Below are 17,074 nucleotides of genomic sequence, written 5' to 3' on the forward strand. Positions count from 1 at the left end.
AAGCTTAAAAGCCAGCTCAGGGCAATGTACAGGTAGACTATGTGAATAGCAAAATATGGCTGATGGTTTCTGAAAATGACAAAAGACACGGAGGATACCCATCACCAAATAAACAAACAGAGTGAAAACAGACAGAAAAACAGAATACAGACTGAAGAGATGATGAATAGACAGACGATGGTAAAGACGGCACCTTCAGTCTGCCTGAGTCCAGCCTCAGAGCAGAGAGTAAGGGGTCCAGGCAGTCAAACTCAGCAAGCACATGGGTGCAGGACTCTGGAAGAACAGGAATCATCCTGCAGAGCTGAGAAAAACAAAAATATTTAAGTTTATGTCCGCGAAAGAGCCTCCTCTTAAAGCTATTCTCGATGAATTCACTGAACTTTGGCCTTGTTAGGACATACTGTACCAAATGCCTAAATGAGTCTTGCAGAGGAGGTTAGGGTGTCTTGTTTAGGAAACTGAGTCACACCCCTTTCCAGGCAAAGCAGAAAAGAGAAAGCACAGGAGCCCACGGGCCCTCTATCTGATATATCTGTCTTTCATTCAGAACATGAGATGACGTTTTGTCTTCCTGCTCCCACATCACCAGCTGCCTACCGTCATATGATCCAAAGCATCCTCAATTCAATTGCAAACGCATGACCACCCTTGATTTCTCCTCTCAGCTGCTGAACAACAGCTAATTTAAAGGACAAGGCACCAACGCAATATACACACAACAGTGACAGAAATGAGCCTATATGGGCCACATAACGTACCCCTCCTGACAGGATTAATCTGAACTAATTCAGTCGTTTATGACAAGTGGACCAAACGGTGCATACACAATAGTTGAAAGGTAACAATGTTACAAACTAACTTGATAAAGTATTACCGGTAAGTAACAAAGGGACAATGTAAAGATGATGTCAACTCACAACAATATGTAAAACTGACAGCAAACCAACAAATTCCAGGGCACGGCTGGTGCTCAGCCATCACCGACGTGCTGGTTAGCTACCAGATGAAACAACTTGTTTTTTTAAATCGTTAGGATGTAAACTCAAGTTGTCGACTCAATATCAGTGAGAAATATGTGCGTGAACAAAATAAACGGCAACAAGTTTTGTACAAAGTGTACATGGTTCTACCGGTCTCTGAGTGTTGACTACTTAGCATGAAACAGCATGACCCAGCGTCACGGGACTCATACTTCTGCCAGTGTGTGTTGAATTACGTTAGCTGGAACAAGTAACGTTAGTGCCGTACTGAGATTACAGTAACTTCAGTAACTTTCTCAAAATACTGAATATTATTAATTTGCCAAGTTACCTACTTAAGTGTGTCATTAACATGCGCTTAGAAAAGTTAGTCTACGGTTAGGTTTTTTAGTTAGCGTGCTCCTACTTATTTCCACATCTCAACCTGGCTCGGTTAGTCACTTCGTTCCTTCACTGTAGCCTCACGTTCGTAGTCACTTCGAGGTTAGCATGCAAGAAAATAGTAACTAAAGCTTTAAACCGACTCACAGTTAGTCGTAAACAAACCTGGTGTTACTGTCCGCGATGTTGGATTTGTGTCATTTCAAGGTCCAGGTTTACAGGGGCTGCACAGACATACTATCCATGGTCTGTCGGCCGGGCTGTCAATGTTTGACAGTAGAGATAGCGAAAGTTGAAATGGGATAGTTCGCCTCGCGCATTGCTTCGCTTCGACCGGTACTACTTTTTGAAGGGAGCTGCGCACTAACCTCTTGTCAGTGTAACGTTTTGCCCAGAGTACAGGAATAACACACTGACTAGTTTGTGCTGTTCCAGCAAGTCTCTGGTTCCAGTCACTAAGATTCACACATTTCACCTGATCCTAACAAAGCGCTTGTGAGTAGCTTTCATGGAAAGAAAATAAAAGAATGGGTGTAGTTCATCTAAGATTCAGGCGCATTTTCAGAGGCATTTACAGCATCCATTAGGGCTCTTGTATTGATTGAAACTCGAGAAGCTCTAGGGACCCAGGCATGGGCTGCAGTGGTCGACAAAATTACCTACCAGACAACGTCAGTGAAAAAGACTGCAGTACAACCACCACTTTCATCATGATTATAAAAATCCTTGGTCGTAGGCAGGATTTTTGCTCATGTACAGTGATGAGGAAAAATAGCTCAGATGCATGTAGACTGTACTTACAATCTTGTAATTCTAATCATATAATCATGTCAAAGTGAAAAATAAAACCACTGGCTACTTTAGTGGCATCGGTCTCGTTTCAGAACAGAACACTTACTTCAAACACACATGTGGATATTTTTATATTATTATCATTATTTTTATCATTTTATTTATCATTTTTCAGCAACATCCAGAACTTCCTCAGTGCAGCTAAAATGTGCAGATGTTTAGAAAAGAAAAAAAAAACAGTGCATTGGCAGTGGGCAGTGTGTCTCAGCCACACCACACATACACACACATACTGTCATGTAGTACATTTGGTATTGCTTTCATCAACTCCCTCTGTAGCCCAAGGCCTTGGGAGCGGGTATCAACAACCCAGGAAATACTATTAGAGAGGACTACAATGTTTTGCATTGAACTTCTGATGTGTCACATTTTTTTTCCACCTAGTCCTCCATCATGGGGCACCACAATGTTGTGCTCCATAACCCAGTCATTTGTCCTTTTGCATTGCATGTTCGTATATCCTGAGAATCCACCCAATGATTTCTGAAAACCCAGCAGTTTGGTCGTGATACAACACTGTCTAGCGGCAGGCCTGGTGACGTCACGTCACATGTTTGACCAGGTGCCTAACAACCTCCTCAGAAAAAGAAATGGAGGGGAAAAAAAGGGAACAAATATAACAGAAGTACAGTTGTGGATGGTCACCACAGTTGCTCTCTTCTGGGTCAACAGGGAGGTAACAAACCGCCATCCATGTCCACATACCCACAACTGTCACCCCCACCCCCAAACCCTCCCCTCTGGAGACGCCAACGTCGGATGCCTTGTCCCAGCCGGCTAGAAAGCCTCAGGAGAGTTCTGTCTTCACACCCCCGCCCCCACCCTCCCATCCCATTCTCTCCATCTTCTCCTCTTCCTATAGTCTCTCTCTATCCACCATCCGTCTCCATCATTCTAAGTCCTCCAGTGGTCTTTACATAATACAGCCCACGTGCCACGAGTCCTTCAGGTTTTTCGCATCATCCGCCGAGTCTGCCAAGCATGGAACTTGTTGTAAGCAGCCTGCAGCATGTCCTCCAGGTGCCCAGTGATCTGCAGGGGTAGGGGCACATGGGGCACAGGGGTAGGGGCACATGGGGCACAGGGGTAGGGGCACATGGGGCACAGGTAAGCAAGAAAGTAAGGAACTGGCGTGAGGTTCGCCTCAATCATTTTTCCACTTATTTTCAGAGAAACAGAAAGGTTTTGTTTTTTTTTTAAAGCTAGGAATGTATATTGATTCATTGAGCTTTTCAAATTAATGAATATCATGGGAAGTAGAGGTACAGGTGATTTCATTTAAAGAAAAAAAAAACTTACATTGGAAAGTGATTCCGCAAGAGTTTGCGGAGCATTTGTTTAGACTTAACATTGTAAGAAGATTTTTTTTAAAACTATTATCGGGATGTCTGAAGCTACATCTCTGGGTCATCATCACTATTGGTGAATATACAGTAGACAGAATGTCTCAGGTGTGCAAGTGAAAAACACCATATTGATGACCACCTGCAGAGTTTTAGATTTAACATGTACAAAGCTTGTTTTAAATAATACAGCATACTTAAAAGAGAAAATCCCGCACACTGTACCATTGGACAGTGTGCGGGATTCTCTCTTTTAAGTATAACTGGTTAACCTATGGTTAACGTATTCCAACGCACCTGTCCCCACAAAAGAGGAGTGCAAAAGCGCTTGTAAACTAAATAATACAGAATAAACAGAGTTGGGGTTTACATTAGTGCTCAAGTACTGCCGTTGGATTTTTTCTTGAAAAGGACGGAGCTTCGCCATCTGAAATCTTTCCAAGTTCGACCTCATCTTGACCACCTGTGAAGGATAAACAAAACAAATCTACTAATTTCCTGGTTGTACAGATTAGTGAGTGTTTCTTATGATAATCTCTATATATTCTACTTTATGCTATATTATATGAATTCTAATGATTCATAATTCTATGATTGCGCTATATTATATTCACACTGAATGTAGTTCTACTGGCTGGTGGGCAGATCTTACCTTCTCTTCTAAGAAGGGTGTGTTGACAGGGAAACAGGTCCAGAAGTGCCTCAGAAGCTCTCCTGCAGCTGTGTACAACTGTTTCAACTCTCCCTGCACATCACTAGGCACCAGCTCTGAAAGACACACAGACACACAATTAAATGTTAAATATAAAACCCTGTGTCCTGGCACACTGATAATCACTGTGCGACTGTGAGAATAACACTGTAGTCAGGTATGAATGTAACTCTTTGGCCTTGGACAAAAACTTCTGCCAAGTACCATAACCATAACCATTTGAGATCTTAGGAGAATAGATAGCCAGCCAAAAATCACATTGTCTTGTTCAACCAGTTACGACCGTTAAATGTTTTTTAGGAAGTTGGCTTATAAGGAAGAGATATGGGAAAGTATGAGTGTTTGTGTGTGTGTGTGTGTGTGTGTGTGTGTGTGTGTGTGTGTGTGTGTGTGTGTGTGTGTGCGCATGTTTGCTCACGGTTCATGGTCTGCTGAGTAGAGGTTTGCATAAGGACTCCTCCTGGTGACAGGGCAGCGATGGCAGAGCTAGCAGCGTTACTGGACATCACCTGTTACAGCGCACATATATGAGTTTTGGTGTGCCACAAACAAATAAACAAACAAACAAACAAACAAACAAATAAAAAACAACAAAATCTACAAAGCATGCAACTAGATAACACTACGACCAATGTTAACTGACTTTGAACGTTGCAATGCTGTCGTCATCAGTTTAGCTTGCCTCTGACCCGCCTGTATCATATTTACACCGACTTGATTAGTCCCGCGGATGCAACCGGTAGAAGTAACGTGCATCATTGCTCATTGCCAGAGTCTCTTGCAGACACAATTCAAATTGTACTTTCCCAAGAACTGGATTTCCAGTGTAGGGCTACTCGGCTTTCGGATGAAATTTCAGATGAAATTTCCAAAAAAACCACTATAACCATTACAGGTGAACTTTTGAATCTGCATGTCCATGTAAATTAAATTTCACCCAAAAGGCAGATATCTTTAACTTTTTGTGAGTAGTGGACATGTTGAACATACTGTAGAATGTGTAAATATTGTTATGTGAATGGCATCCCTATTTCAAACATGTTTGAGAGCCTTTAGAACGGTGGGGATCACACTGATGCTACTGATAAAGGATCTGAGTGTTGAACTTGCATCAACTTTTAGAGTGCACTGTAACAAAATGCTCATCAATGTCAGTTTGATGTATCCAAGGAACTTTTCAGGCATTCAAACCAATCAAGGCGATTTCTTTATAGGGGTGAGATGTTTCTTTCGGGCTGTACTCAATACCACTTACAGGTAGCAACGAAACAGAACTTTGTTTGAATTCATTTTTTAATCATTATGGTCTGAGTGAGAGTTGCGTTTGCTGCTTTGTTATTTCTGGTGTGATCCCTGACTAAGACTAAGAGCCTTTTGAAAACATGGAGACATTACTGATTACAAAGCTATTCTGTGGTTAAGCTTGTTCCCATCATAGAATGTCAGTGAAATAACTTTGATAGAGCCCTAAGGTAAACTAGGCACCTGTGTAAGGCAAGGTTTGTAGCAGGCCATCTCGTGCTGGATGCAGTTGACTGCCGTGATGATGTCCTGGGTGGTGGTGTAATGGTGAGACTGCAGTGGCACTGGACCATGAGCATACCTGACACACACACACACACACACAGACACACACACACACAAACACACACAGTGAGCGTCATGAGGTGGTAGGTACAGTCTGTCTCCCACACAAAATGGACAGTGAGCTTCATGAGCCTGATCACACAAACATTCCTCACCAATGTGACCAATATGACCGATCAATTACAGGCGGAGTAGTCTACATTTTATACGTTGAACAGTTTTGTATGTACTCATGAACTTGAGGTAAATGGATAAATAAAGGAAAGTAATGAACGCAAAGTGCAAACAGAAAGCTTCATCCGTATCTATTTCTAATATTGTGCATAAATGAGCCTTTTACCTGTCAGACTTTTTCAGGTTTAGGGCAACCGTTCTGGGTCCTGAACCACTCTGCAAGTCCTCGTACTCAATGGCCTCTTGCAGTTTTACCTGCAAATACATAATTTCAGTCACAACAAGCCAGTGCCTGTCCCTCTTTCCCATAGTGGCCTTTGACTAACCAGGCAAAACAGCGTCAGAAAGAATAACATTATACGTAAAAGGCCAGAGCAATCTGAACTACTTCTCAAACCTGAAGCTTTCTGTTCTGAGTACACACAGTACAGAACCACATAGATCAATTAGCAAACAAAAGCGTACTGGGTTAGAGATACGGAGTGCACCTTCAAATGTTAGCTTGAGTGGTCTTCCAGTCACTCAGTGCTTACTCACCTTTTTAATGGGCGGCTGGAAGAAGTCGGAGTCCCTGGAGTTCCCATCAGTGCTGCTTGTTTCACTGGTCTGGTCATTAGCACCCTCCCTAAAACACACATTTCACTTCATTTCAGCACACACCATTCAAAACAGCTTGGGCAGGATCCCATATCCAGGATATCCTACAGGTAAACATAGCTTCCCTTCCATATGGGGCGACATACAGTGGGGAGAATAAGTATTTGACCCCAAGCTAAAGTTGACTAAGAGGAATATAAAATCATCTTTTGACAATTGATCTTATTTGCATTGAGCTCAATGAGCATCAAACAGGCTAATAAGCTAACTGGAAAAAAACACCATGCCAATCTCTATCTTGGTGAAGGGTATGTGATGTTGTGGGGCTATTTTAATTCCAAAGGCCAAGGGAACTTTATCAGGATGCATAGTATCCTGGATCCATGAAAGAGCTGGCCTTTAAAATTAAAAACATAAAAAAAATCCTCCTGCTCCTACGGGAATTTAACATAGGGGTCAAACACTTATGCCCCCTGTATTTAAGGAAGAACATTCATTTATTTACGATACATTCTTCAATCACAAAGAAAATTGCTGTCCTTAGTGGTTGGATTTTTACTCATTTTTTGAATTAAGGCATTAAGATCAGCTGTCAAAAGAGGATTTTTATATTCCTCTTTTTAGTCAACACACACACACACACACACACGAACACACAAACCCACCCTTTCTTCAGCCCAGCAGCGAGGACCATGGAGCTGTGGTGATTGAAGCGCTTGATGATGGCAGAGTTGCTGTTCTCCTTCACTGTGGGCTTACTGTTTGAGGTGGAGGGAGCCACTTTGGTACCATACCCCTGTAAAGAGGAGCACATAGGAGACGAGCTCAGTAAGGATTTGAATACATATCATAATATATTCATATATCAAATATATATGTCAGGCCTTACCTCATCTAAGCTCTTATCCTCCAAGGACAAAAGGTCTACCATTGGGTTCTTGACACCTTGAACCACCATGGATTTTAAGCCTGGGGGATTCAGAAGAAGATTCAGGGATTCTGCTTTACATGGGACAGTGTTAACAACGTTGGTGTTGACATGGTACAGTGGTAACGATGTTGGTGCTTTTGCCGGTCAATAACATTTCTCACATATGTTCTCATAGAGTTGTGAGTGACACGGGTCACTACACTCATGAGGAGGACTGTTAAATAGCTCCTTAGGAACCGCAGTACTCAACAACTAATACAAAAGAATACAGATGCACTAGCCAGCAAGAGATTGAATTTGTCTGGGTCTAAGAGGAAACACCATCCAACTGTTTACTACTACTCTCTCTGTATCTCTCTCTCTCAAATTTGCCATGTTGCCTACATGACCTGTCTAGGTCAGTCGAGTGAGGGCACTCACCCTTCTCGTCCTGTTTGGCACACTCTGAGAAGATGTCCTGTGTGCCTGTGTTGATGCGATCCCTGTGGAAGTAATGGGACTGGAAGAAGCGCGTCCAGAACTCTTTCTCTGTAAGGTTGTGAGGCACATTCTCGGCATACTTCTGTTTCACTGCAGACAAAGAGAGAGAGAGAGAGAGAAAAGAAAGAGAGAAAGAGGGTGAAGTGTACATGTGAGTTTGTGAGGATGATAGAGATACAGGCAGATAAGCAGAGAAATCCAGACAATGGCAGTGAGATACTGTATGTATGTAAAAATGTACTAACAAAAAGGGAAAATAAAAACTGTGCTACAGATGAATGATCCACTTCAATAAATAAACTGAGGAAAATGTACAAAACAGACCCAGAGTAAAGCTTTTTATACATCCCGAGAGTAGTTCAGGCACCCATTTGCAGAAACATACCAGTGAGGTGCACTCAATCTGATGAGATGACTTGTCTTCAGCCGAATATAAAAGCTCACCTGCAGGGTAGGTTCTAAAGATAGACTCAATGATGTCCGCAGTGAGGTTGTATCTTAAACCGTTGCAGCCATCTGTTTGTGGCCGAATGTCCGCCTGCAAGTCAGGGAAACACAAGACACCAGTGCTGAAATGTACACATACACACCATCACACAACACACCACAGAGACATCACACTATACAAGGCAGGCAGTATATTGATGAGCCACAGTAGCACAGAGCATAAAGGAAAAGTAGATAAGACGCAAATAGTAATTCAATGTCATTTCTTGAACAGAATTACAATATTATTGGTCAGTTTCCCAAAAAAGGATTAAACATCCTAGACTTAAAGAGAGCTTGAAAGAAAACTTCCATTGAAAAAAAGCTTTCAATCTAGGACTACAGGAAAAACAGATGTTTTTACAAATTTTACAAATACGCAACCAACACATCAAAGGATTCTTTCTGGTGAAAGTGCTGTGAACTGTAGCAGAAGGGTACTGATACACTCCATTGTTAGATTTGACCATACAGTGGCCAGATCTGCTCACCAGGAAAGCAGCCGATATCCCCACTTCCTGCTTATTGTTGGCGACAGAACCCTCTACCGAAGGCATGCTCAACCGATTCGTCCAGAACTCCTCTGCACTGATCACCTGACTCACAACCAAGTCCTTGTAGAGTTGGAACAGAACAGGGTCTTCCTGCAGCATCCTAGGAATTGGAGTTCGATCATAGAGACACCAAATGTTAGGATAGCTGATGAGCATTGGAAAAGATAAACTCAGAATATCACTACTGATTATCCAATAACTATTTCCATAAGCTTCCCATACACACATCATTTTCAGACTATAGAATATGCTTCCAGTTTTAAGATAAGATTCTGTGCCTCCCGGGTCCAGAAAACTGATTAAGTATAATATCTTAGGGAGCTCTTTGTTAAACATAAACACACAAAGCACAAATGCGCTTGTTTGCGTGTTTGTGTCTCAGGTGTGTGTGTGTGCGCGTGTGTGAGTGTTTGGGAAGAGGATGAGACAGTTGTGTGTGTCGCTGTCGCAGAGGCATATAAACAACAACGAGGTCACAAACATCACCTGTTCTTCTCTTCGAGCTCCTTATTGGCTTTCTTTTTGAACTTAGGCAGCAACTGCTGGAGCAGTTCCTTTGAGGCCTCACGATCCTTAAGAGCGCTGCTCTCATTGGCAAAGTGAAAAGTGGTGCTCTCTCCAGTATGCAGAACCAGTTGTAGCTGGATCTTTGCTTTCCCATCAGGGCTGATTTTCTGACCTATAAGACGAAAGAATTGCCGCCATTACTGTCTATTTTTTACTTTATTTATTAATTGTATATTGCACTTTCCATTTCTCACTCAGACTTCTTCACCATCTTAGTAGGTGCCAGGTTATTGTTTCATTTTACATAATCATATGCACCAAATATGCAATATCTGATAACAACAGTACAGAAGAGAACAAAGCCAGGTTATGGTTAAATTGTCTCTCCCCGGTGCAGTTTTCACTAACAAATGTGAATATGGAAAAAAAATTGTGATCAGGTGAGTTTTCACCAGATCACCAGCCCATCCTTCATCCAATACTGAGTGAACTGTCCAAATGAATACTATTTACATCTAAGAATGTGAATAACTTAATAATTACACTTCAGCAGGTTATCCAGTAGATGTGAGCACCAATGCAGAACTTACATCGGATGTCAGCATAGAGGTGGCTGACGGTAAAGCGATCCTTGCCCTCAGGACCCCAAGCGATGCGCTCTGCCATCAAATACAAGGTTCCATCTTGCTTCCTTTGCCGAACCCTCTTTACCACAAGCAACACTTCTTCCGACAGTGCTGCCATGGCTGTTTCAACAGATAATTACATATCATGGATCTTCATGGATAAAATCCAAAACGTCAATCGTGCAGAAAAAGCTTATTAAGTTATATGTGAACGTAGAGTGGCTTTAATACAAGTGCAACTAATAACATTTCCTAATATGCAAAGAATGTCAACATGTTTAGAACCATTACAGTACAGAATGGCACTTATTGAAGCCTTCATCACGGCACATTAACCGTCTACCTTATGTGCTGACCAAGTTGTATGCTTCAGCTAGCATTAACCGTTGCAATCCTGCATAATCAGTGACACCAGGGTGTTTAGGACGACAAAGTGTTATTAAGTTTTCCAACATATAAAACCAACTTTGACAACTGAAAGAAGGGACAGGCTAAAACATGACACAACTGACTTCTCCAAGCTAACGAGTAACTTACTTTGCTTGCCAGACAGGTTGTTCGGTCATGATACTGTTAGCTAAAGTACTGTAACGTTACCTCTTTAGGGATCAATGTTACTGGCACGCATGATTAGTTCAATCTATAAAATGTACAGTTAATTAAGCAAAGTTACCTACAAAAGGCCCCTCAGACCCTCACTTTAAGTAGCCAACTACCTTACTAAGTTGAGTGGCTACCGTTATATTCTTAGCATGTCAAAGGGTCTACCAACAAGTTAGCTAGCCTTTCCCTAGCTATGATAACGTTACCGTTTTCCTCTTCATATTTTACACAGTTCGTTAAAGACAACGTATAATACCTGGGCCAAGGAACCTCTCCCTTTGTCAGAATGGTGTTTAGATGGAGGGCACGACGAAGAAAATGGTTAGAGTGCCTTCAGTAATTTGAATACATATCCCAAACGGTGAAAAGTATCAACAAACGTGTCACACACCACCGCCATCGAGTCCTCCATCGGCACAACTGAACTGTGTCACATATAAATGTGTCCGATGGGAACACAACAAAAGCCATAAAGTTCGCTTAGTTTTAGTCCTGGGCGCAGGATTTTCGTAATATGCGCCATATACGAAAACCCTTGGGATCTTTACAGCAATATGTATCTGTCAAACACATATACATTTCTGCATCTGACCGTGCCTATTTTCAACGGTGTCAGAAGCAACGCCAGGGATGCGCGCTTTCACCCCCTGAGTGCGAACGGATTGTTACGTTAAAAACAGTCCGGGATGAAGAAGTAGAGAGAAAGCAGTGCTTTACATTAGTTCCACTTGAGGAGTGGAGGTACCAGAACGTGCACACAATGCACGTATATAATTAATGTTTAACACTTTAATCGCCCCTCAATTGGGATTGTGAACCTGCACCAAGTTTCCAGACAGCACATTTCATGTGTACATTTTACTAACTGTACACACATCGGCCTGTAGATGGTGATGTTGAGCAAAGGGTTGCTGGTAGAGGATGATGAGATGACAGGGGCTACATAACAAGATAGTCTGAATCTAGTAGACTAGGGGTACCTCTTTAAGATTTAGGAGGCTGCCCGGTGATATCCCTTGGGCAATTTCGTATATTAAGCCTTTCTTGTCCAATGTGTTGAATATAAGGCGGATTTTTAGGGTAGAAAATCAACAACGAGATATCACAATGAAACTTCACCAGTTGATTGCTTAGATCAACACGAAAAATAAATGTAGTACAAGTTTTCTGTAATTTAATGTTTGGATATGCAAATTAGGCATGATACAATTAAATATGAGCTGATTTGAAACTCACACTATCTCTCTGTCTCTGTTTCTCTCTTTCTCTCTCTCTCTCTCTCACACACACACACACACACACACACACACAGATGCACAGACAGACATGCGCACACACACACACACACACACACACACACACACACACACACACACAGATAAACAGATAAATTGAGATTTATTTTTGCGGCAAGGATGTACAGGACTGATTGGCGATTATATTTGAATCGCTATGTAGGCCTATATCTAGTTATTTCAATGTGAAATAAATAAATAAATATGTATGCCTGAGGTGGGTAAATATATATTTTTGGAGAACTATGTATTTAATGTTGTGAATGAAGTTTACTTCTTTTGAAGAAAATTTTGTAAATGCTATTTTAAACATCAATTTAGGCTATCCACGATATTCCTTAGTCAACAATGGAATAAGGTGCATAGCCTGACATCATTAACACTGCAGTATTTGAACTATGGAACAACCATCAAACAACAACGCTTTCTAGACACAGGTGTTAGAAGGTTGTTTGAGCGAATGTTGTTAATAATTAATTAATTGCTTGGTCAGAATGGTGGTTTCTGGATTGAAAACTCACTATTCATGTGAAGGTAATCAACACCACTTTAGGGCCTTATGGAGCAGTGGTTCTTAAACTTTTTGTCTGGCCCTTCTCTCCAACCAGCGTAATTTGGTTTCACTTTGGAAAAATGTTGGAATACAGAGATTGGAGGCAGAGGCAGGCAACACCAAAGGCATTCATGTCGGTGGCAGCCTTTGACTACTTCTAGTTATTATTTTCAAGTTACTTTATTGGTACCGAGGTAGATTTTATAGATTTTTGTAGATTTGTAGATTTTGTTGCCAAAAAGGTGTTCTGTTCTGTGTTCTAGTAAGCTTCTACATCTTTGAACTTCGAGATTTGAGTTTGCATGAACAGAGCATCCACTTTTGAAGGAACATTATGTAAACACTGTGAACTGAAAGCCTAGGGTTGGACCTCTGAAAATCCCAGTTTTGAAACATGTTGGTCCAAAAATCTTTAGAAAATGTCTTTAATGCATTTAACGACCCCTCATATATTTGTGAAAGATTATGGAAACACTGAATTGTAAGCCTACATCTAAGACAACTGAATATTCCATTTAAAAAAAAAAAAAAAAAAAACCCATGTCAGTCCAAAAGACGTGCAAATCATTTCATGACCCTTCAAATATTTTTGGCCGACCCCCAGTCTAAGAACCACTGTTATACTGTAGTATTGAAGACATGCACTGAATGCTGTAAATTTCATTTTAATAACTGATGACATAAAGGAATGTAAATCAAAACATGCATAACAGTAACAGTAACTTAAGGACACATGCATTTACAAAGATAACAGAAAAATTAGGCAGATTTGAGAACAAGATACTCAGAGGGAGCTCAATTTTAATGGCATGCATGCATGGGGAAAACAATGAAATGGTTTCGATTATACCCATGGTAATGGCATGCATGCATGGGGAAAACAATGAAATGGTTTTGATTATGCCCATGGTAATTGCATGCACACATGGGGAAAACAATGACATAGTTTTGATTATGCATTGTTTACCATTGGTTGTGTTGGTTGATCATAAACAGTGGTCGTCCACTGGTTTGTCTACCTCTAAATATCCTGTCCTTCAATTACGGAATATTATCCACACCAAATCGGATGACTTAAATGGTAGAGTATTTATATATCGACTGCATTGGCAAAAAAAAAAAACATAATGAAAAGAAAACATCAGTTCAACAAAATGTTAAACTTTATTTGATTGGTTCCTATGAGTACCTTAAATCTTAAAAGAGTTCTCCATGAATTAATATTTTAAAGAGATAGACCCCTTGTAACAGAGAATGAGAGATAAATTGGATTAATAGAACATACACTAAATTGATAGTTACTGCCCTGTAGGACATATGTTAAGTTGGATTGATACATCTCACTTATGATTATTCAGGGAAAGGTTGAAAATGTCAATAGAATTCCATTAATCTTTTTTATCTTCACACTTTTGTCTCTCGCAGCCACACTCTTCGATGTAAGTATAGGAATGAGTAATGGTTGTCCCATTGGTGCAGTGCATCTCAGTCTCTCTTTGACTTGTTTTCTGTTCTACACAGCAAGCACAACTATGCGTCATCGTGTTCATCTCCATTGAGTACCTACAGAAGGTGGAGGAGAGGATGTGACAGTTAGAACACATGCCAAAAGAAAAGTGCAAGGTAAAATAATTACATAGCAGCAAGCAGACGGTGTATACACAAATGAAGGGGTGTAAAGATACACATAGTCATACGACCCGTTTAGGTACAAGACGTTAGGTTAAATTCAGATGTACAAATGTAATCTTTAACAGTAATAAACTAGTAGGCTTTTTTGATGGCGGACCATGTTTGAAATTTGAGTTGCCACACAAACATATTAAGTGGCGGACCATATGTCAGTTTAGTAAATTAACGTCAAAAAACATTTGATATCTTTTCAAAATACTATTCCTGTTGCGCATCGGCAATATTGTCAGTTCATGTCATAGCAGTACCTACAGACTTACTGAACTGAAAATTAACCGAACCATAACTTCAAAACCGAGGTACACACTGAACGTTTTTTTGTGCACCATTTACACCCCTACATAAATGTATAAATCTTAGTCTAATATACTCAGTTACTCTCTGCAGTTGTAGTTGTATGTGGTTTTGCCAGAGCAACAGTGGGTTTGGGGCAGCCGTGGTGTACTGGTTAGTGCATCGGGCTTGTAACCGGAGGGTTGCCGGTTCGATCCCCGACCAGTCCACCACGGCTGAAGTGCCCTTGAGCAAGGCACCTAACCCCTCACTGCTCCCCGAGCGCCGCTGGTTGGGCAGGCAGCTCACTGCTCTGGGTTGTGTGATTCACCTCACTGTGTGTTCACTGTGTGCTGTGTGTTCACTAATTCGGTTAAATTGGGTTAAATGCAGAGAACTGAATTTCCCTCACGGGATCAAAAAAGTATATATTCATTCATTCAGTGAAACTCACATGGAGGATGTGGCACAGGCCCCAGAACAGGTGGTTAGCTCTACAGGAGCTGTGGAGTTACAGTCACTCATCTCCAGATGGACCTGCTTCTTTGAGACTTTGCAGCTCTTCGGAGTGCCTGGCAGATATAACACAGTTTGCATGCATTATGAATCTGATCAACTACAACTAAGGGTAAACAAGGTACACGGGACAGGGCAGAGAGGTTGAAGAAACACACAAAAGTTTCACTGTTGGTAATATACAATCTTTAAACCAAATGTTTTGCAAGTTGGCAAACATTTAAAATTATACAGTATACTGTAGATAATAAATTACATGCAATAATAATTTTAAATTTGTTGGTCTATTAACTCACAGACTTTGCAGCATCCAGCTGCATCAGTGCGCTCAGTACCCTAAGGGTGAAAGAGTTAAAATAGGGTTAAAGGGTAGGCATGTTCCACTGAGGTTGGGTTAAGACACATAACACAATACAAAGCACCTAAGAAAATAAAGTTGATAAGGGACATTTATTTATGAGATCAGGTATGGAACATTTGATGATATATATTACATTGACTGATGGGATTTTTTGAAGTTTTTATGACATTTTAATATAGATGGTGCCATTTACTTACGGGTATGCAGTCTTCAGGGTTGAACCTAGGACAGGTAGTTATGACCTCGACAACCACAAACTGATCGTTTTGTTTAGTGCAGTTATATTTCACACACTTGTCCTTGGTGGATGACCATTTCTCACCAGGCTAAGAGAGACAGGTGATACTTGCTCAGTCCACAGTTTTCTCATACACTGTACAGGCAATGTTACTGTAAAAAATAACTATGAGGTAAAATAAATGATCAAATGGTTCTGCTGTTACCTACATGGCTCTGCTACATACTATTTCCACTCTTACCTGGTGTTCTGTGTTGTCATAAACACAAACGTCTTTAGGTTCTGAGGGAAGAAAAATTGGTTGTCAAAGCCTTTTTGATAAATTTCAAACTACGGTATTACATGGTTACTTCATCATAATAAATGGACAATAATGTTCATTAAATGTTCAATATTGTTTTACAGAGTTATAGGATAGTTAGAATATAATAATCTAACAAAAAATATTAAGAAGGTGTTGCGTTAACAGAGGTTGTGGAGAACACATCTTCTCAATTTTGTATCAAAACTGGGAAACTAAAGTTGTGTACTGTATATATGTCTGTAAATGATAAATCCAATTTTATAAATCCAACATTTAGATTAGATTACATTAAATTAGATTAGATACAATTTGATTACTTTATTGCCATGTCAACACACTTAATAGGAATCTGCCTTCAAACATTTCTCCATTTTAATATTGTTTAGGCAGCTCTCCATCTTGCATTGACTTACCACACTCATACTTCATGCAACAGTCCACAGTCTTATTAACTACCCTCTGGCCCAATGGGCAGGTTTTTGGTTTGGCATTGCATTCGACAGGCCAGCACTCAGTGGTGTAGGAGGCGAAGCTGCACTCACACTCCTGACACCCATAACGCCAAAAGTCCCCAGGCTGCACACCAGATTATTCAGAGAGAGCATCAAGGGCATGGTCAAGGAGAAGAGGCAGTTAATGTTAAAAGTCAATACTCTGTATAACTGCTGTATAAAACACTATGCACTGCAAGATATTCTATTCCACATAATATAATATAAACCAGGTCTAGAAGAAGAGGCAAATTAAGTAATGCAACTCCTGTTGCAGGGCAGTTATCTTTCAAATTTTACCTGTTTGGGCGTGCCATCAGGGCCTGTGCAAACCTCTGAAATCACAACGAGGTACATTTAATGAAAAGTAATAATAAATAAAATTTACATACAGTAATACATTTTAATAATACATTTAAATCAAGTTGCTTTCCTTTCTGAAACAAACAGCAGCTTTAAGTAACATCCCCATGATGTGATATCCCAAAAATGGGACCACATAATTCCATGTTTTTCTCCGCCGGTCATTATTGGA

General features: G+C 40.6%; 2 protein-coding genes across 2 annotated transcripts in view; both read right to left on the reverse strand.

Annotated features, from left to right (window-relative positions):
• hps5 (HPS5 biogenesis of lysosomal organelles complex 2 subunit 2) overlaps positions 1–1,666 on the reverse strand; it is a 17,631-nt gene extending 15,965 nt beyond the window's left edge. The window contains exons 1-2 of the mRNA XM_062547761.1: positions 1,530–1,666; positions 194–304 (exon numbers count right to left, since the gene is read on the reverse strand). Of these exons, the coding sequence (XP_062403745.1) occupies positions 194–295 (102 nt within the window). The 5' untranslated portion in view covers positions 296–304; positions 1,530–1,666. The remainder of the gene's footprint in view (positions 1–193; positions 305–1,529) is intronic.
• A 1,360-nt stretch (positions 1,667–3,026) lies between these two features.
• gtf2h1 (general transcription factor IIH, polypeptide 1) lies at positions 3,027–11,438 on the reverse strand. The gene is made up of 15 exons (XM_062548159.1): positions 11,073–11,438; positions 10,178–10,333; positions 9,567–9,759; positions 9,018–9,180; positions 8,485–8,578; positions 7,981–8,130; positions 7,519–7,598; positions 7,295–7,425; positions 6,570–6,657; positions 6,199–6,287; positions 5,757–5,874; positions 4,690–4,780; positions 4,212–4,327; positions 3,930–4,022; positions 3,027–3,248 (listed from the first exon to the last, which is right to left on the reverse strand). Exons 2-15 carry the CDS (start codon positions 10,329–10,331, stop codon positions 3,162–3,164), a joined length of 1,647 nt encoding a protein of 548 aa, XP_062404143.1. The 5' UTR covers positions 10,332–10,333; positions 11,073–11,438; the 3' UTR covers positions 3,027–3,161.
• Positions 11,439–17,074: the final 5,636 nt, after the last annotated feature.

The sequence above is a fragment of the Sardina pilchardus genome, chromosome 10 (assembly GCF_963854185.1).
Source record: "Sardina pilchardus chromosome 10, fSarPil1.1, whole genome shotgun sequence".
In the NCBI taxonomy this organism is placed as follows: Eukaryota; Metazoa; Chordata; class Actinopteri; order Clupeiformes; family Clupeidae; genus Sardina; species Sardina pilchardus.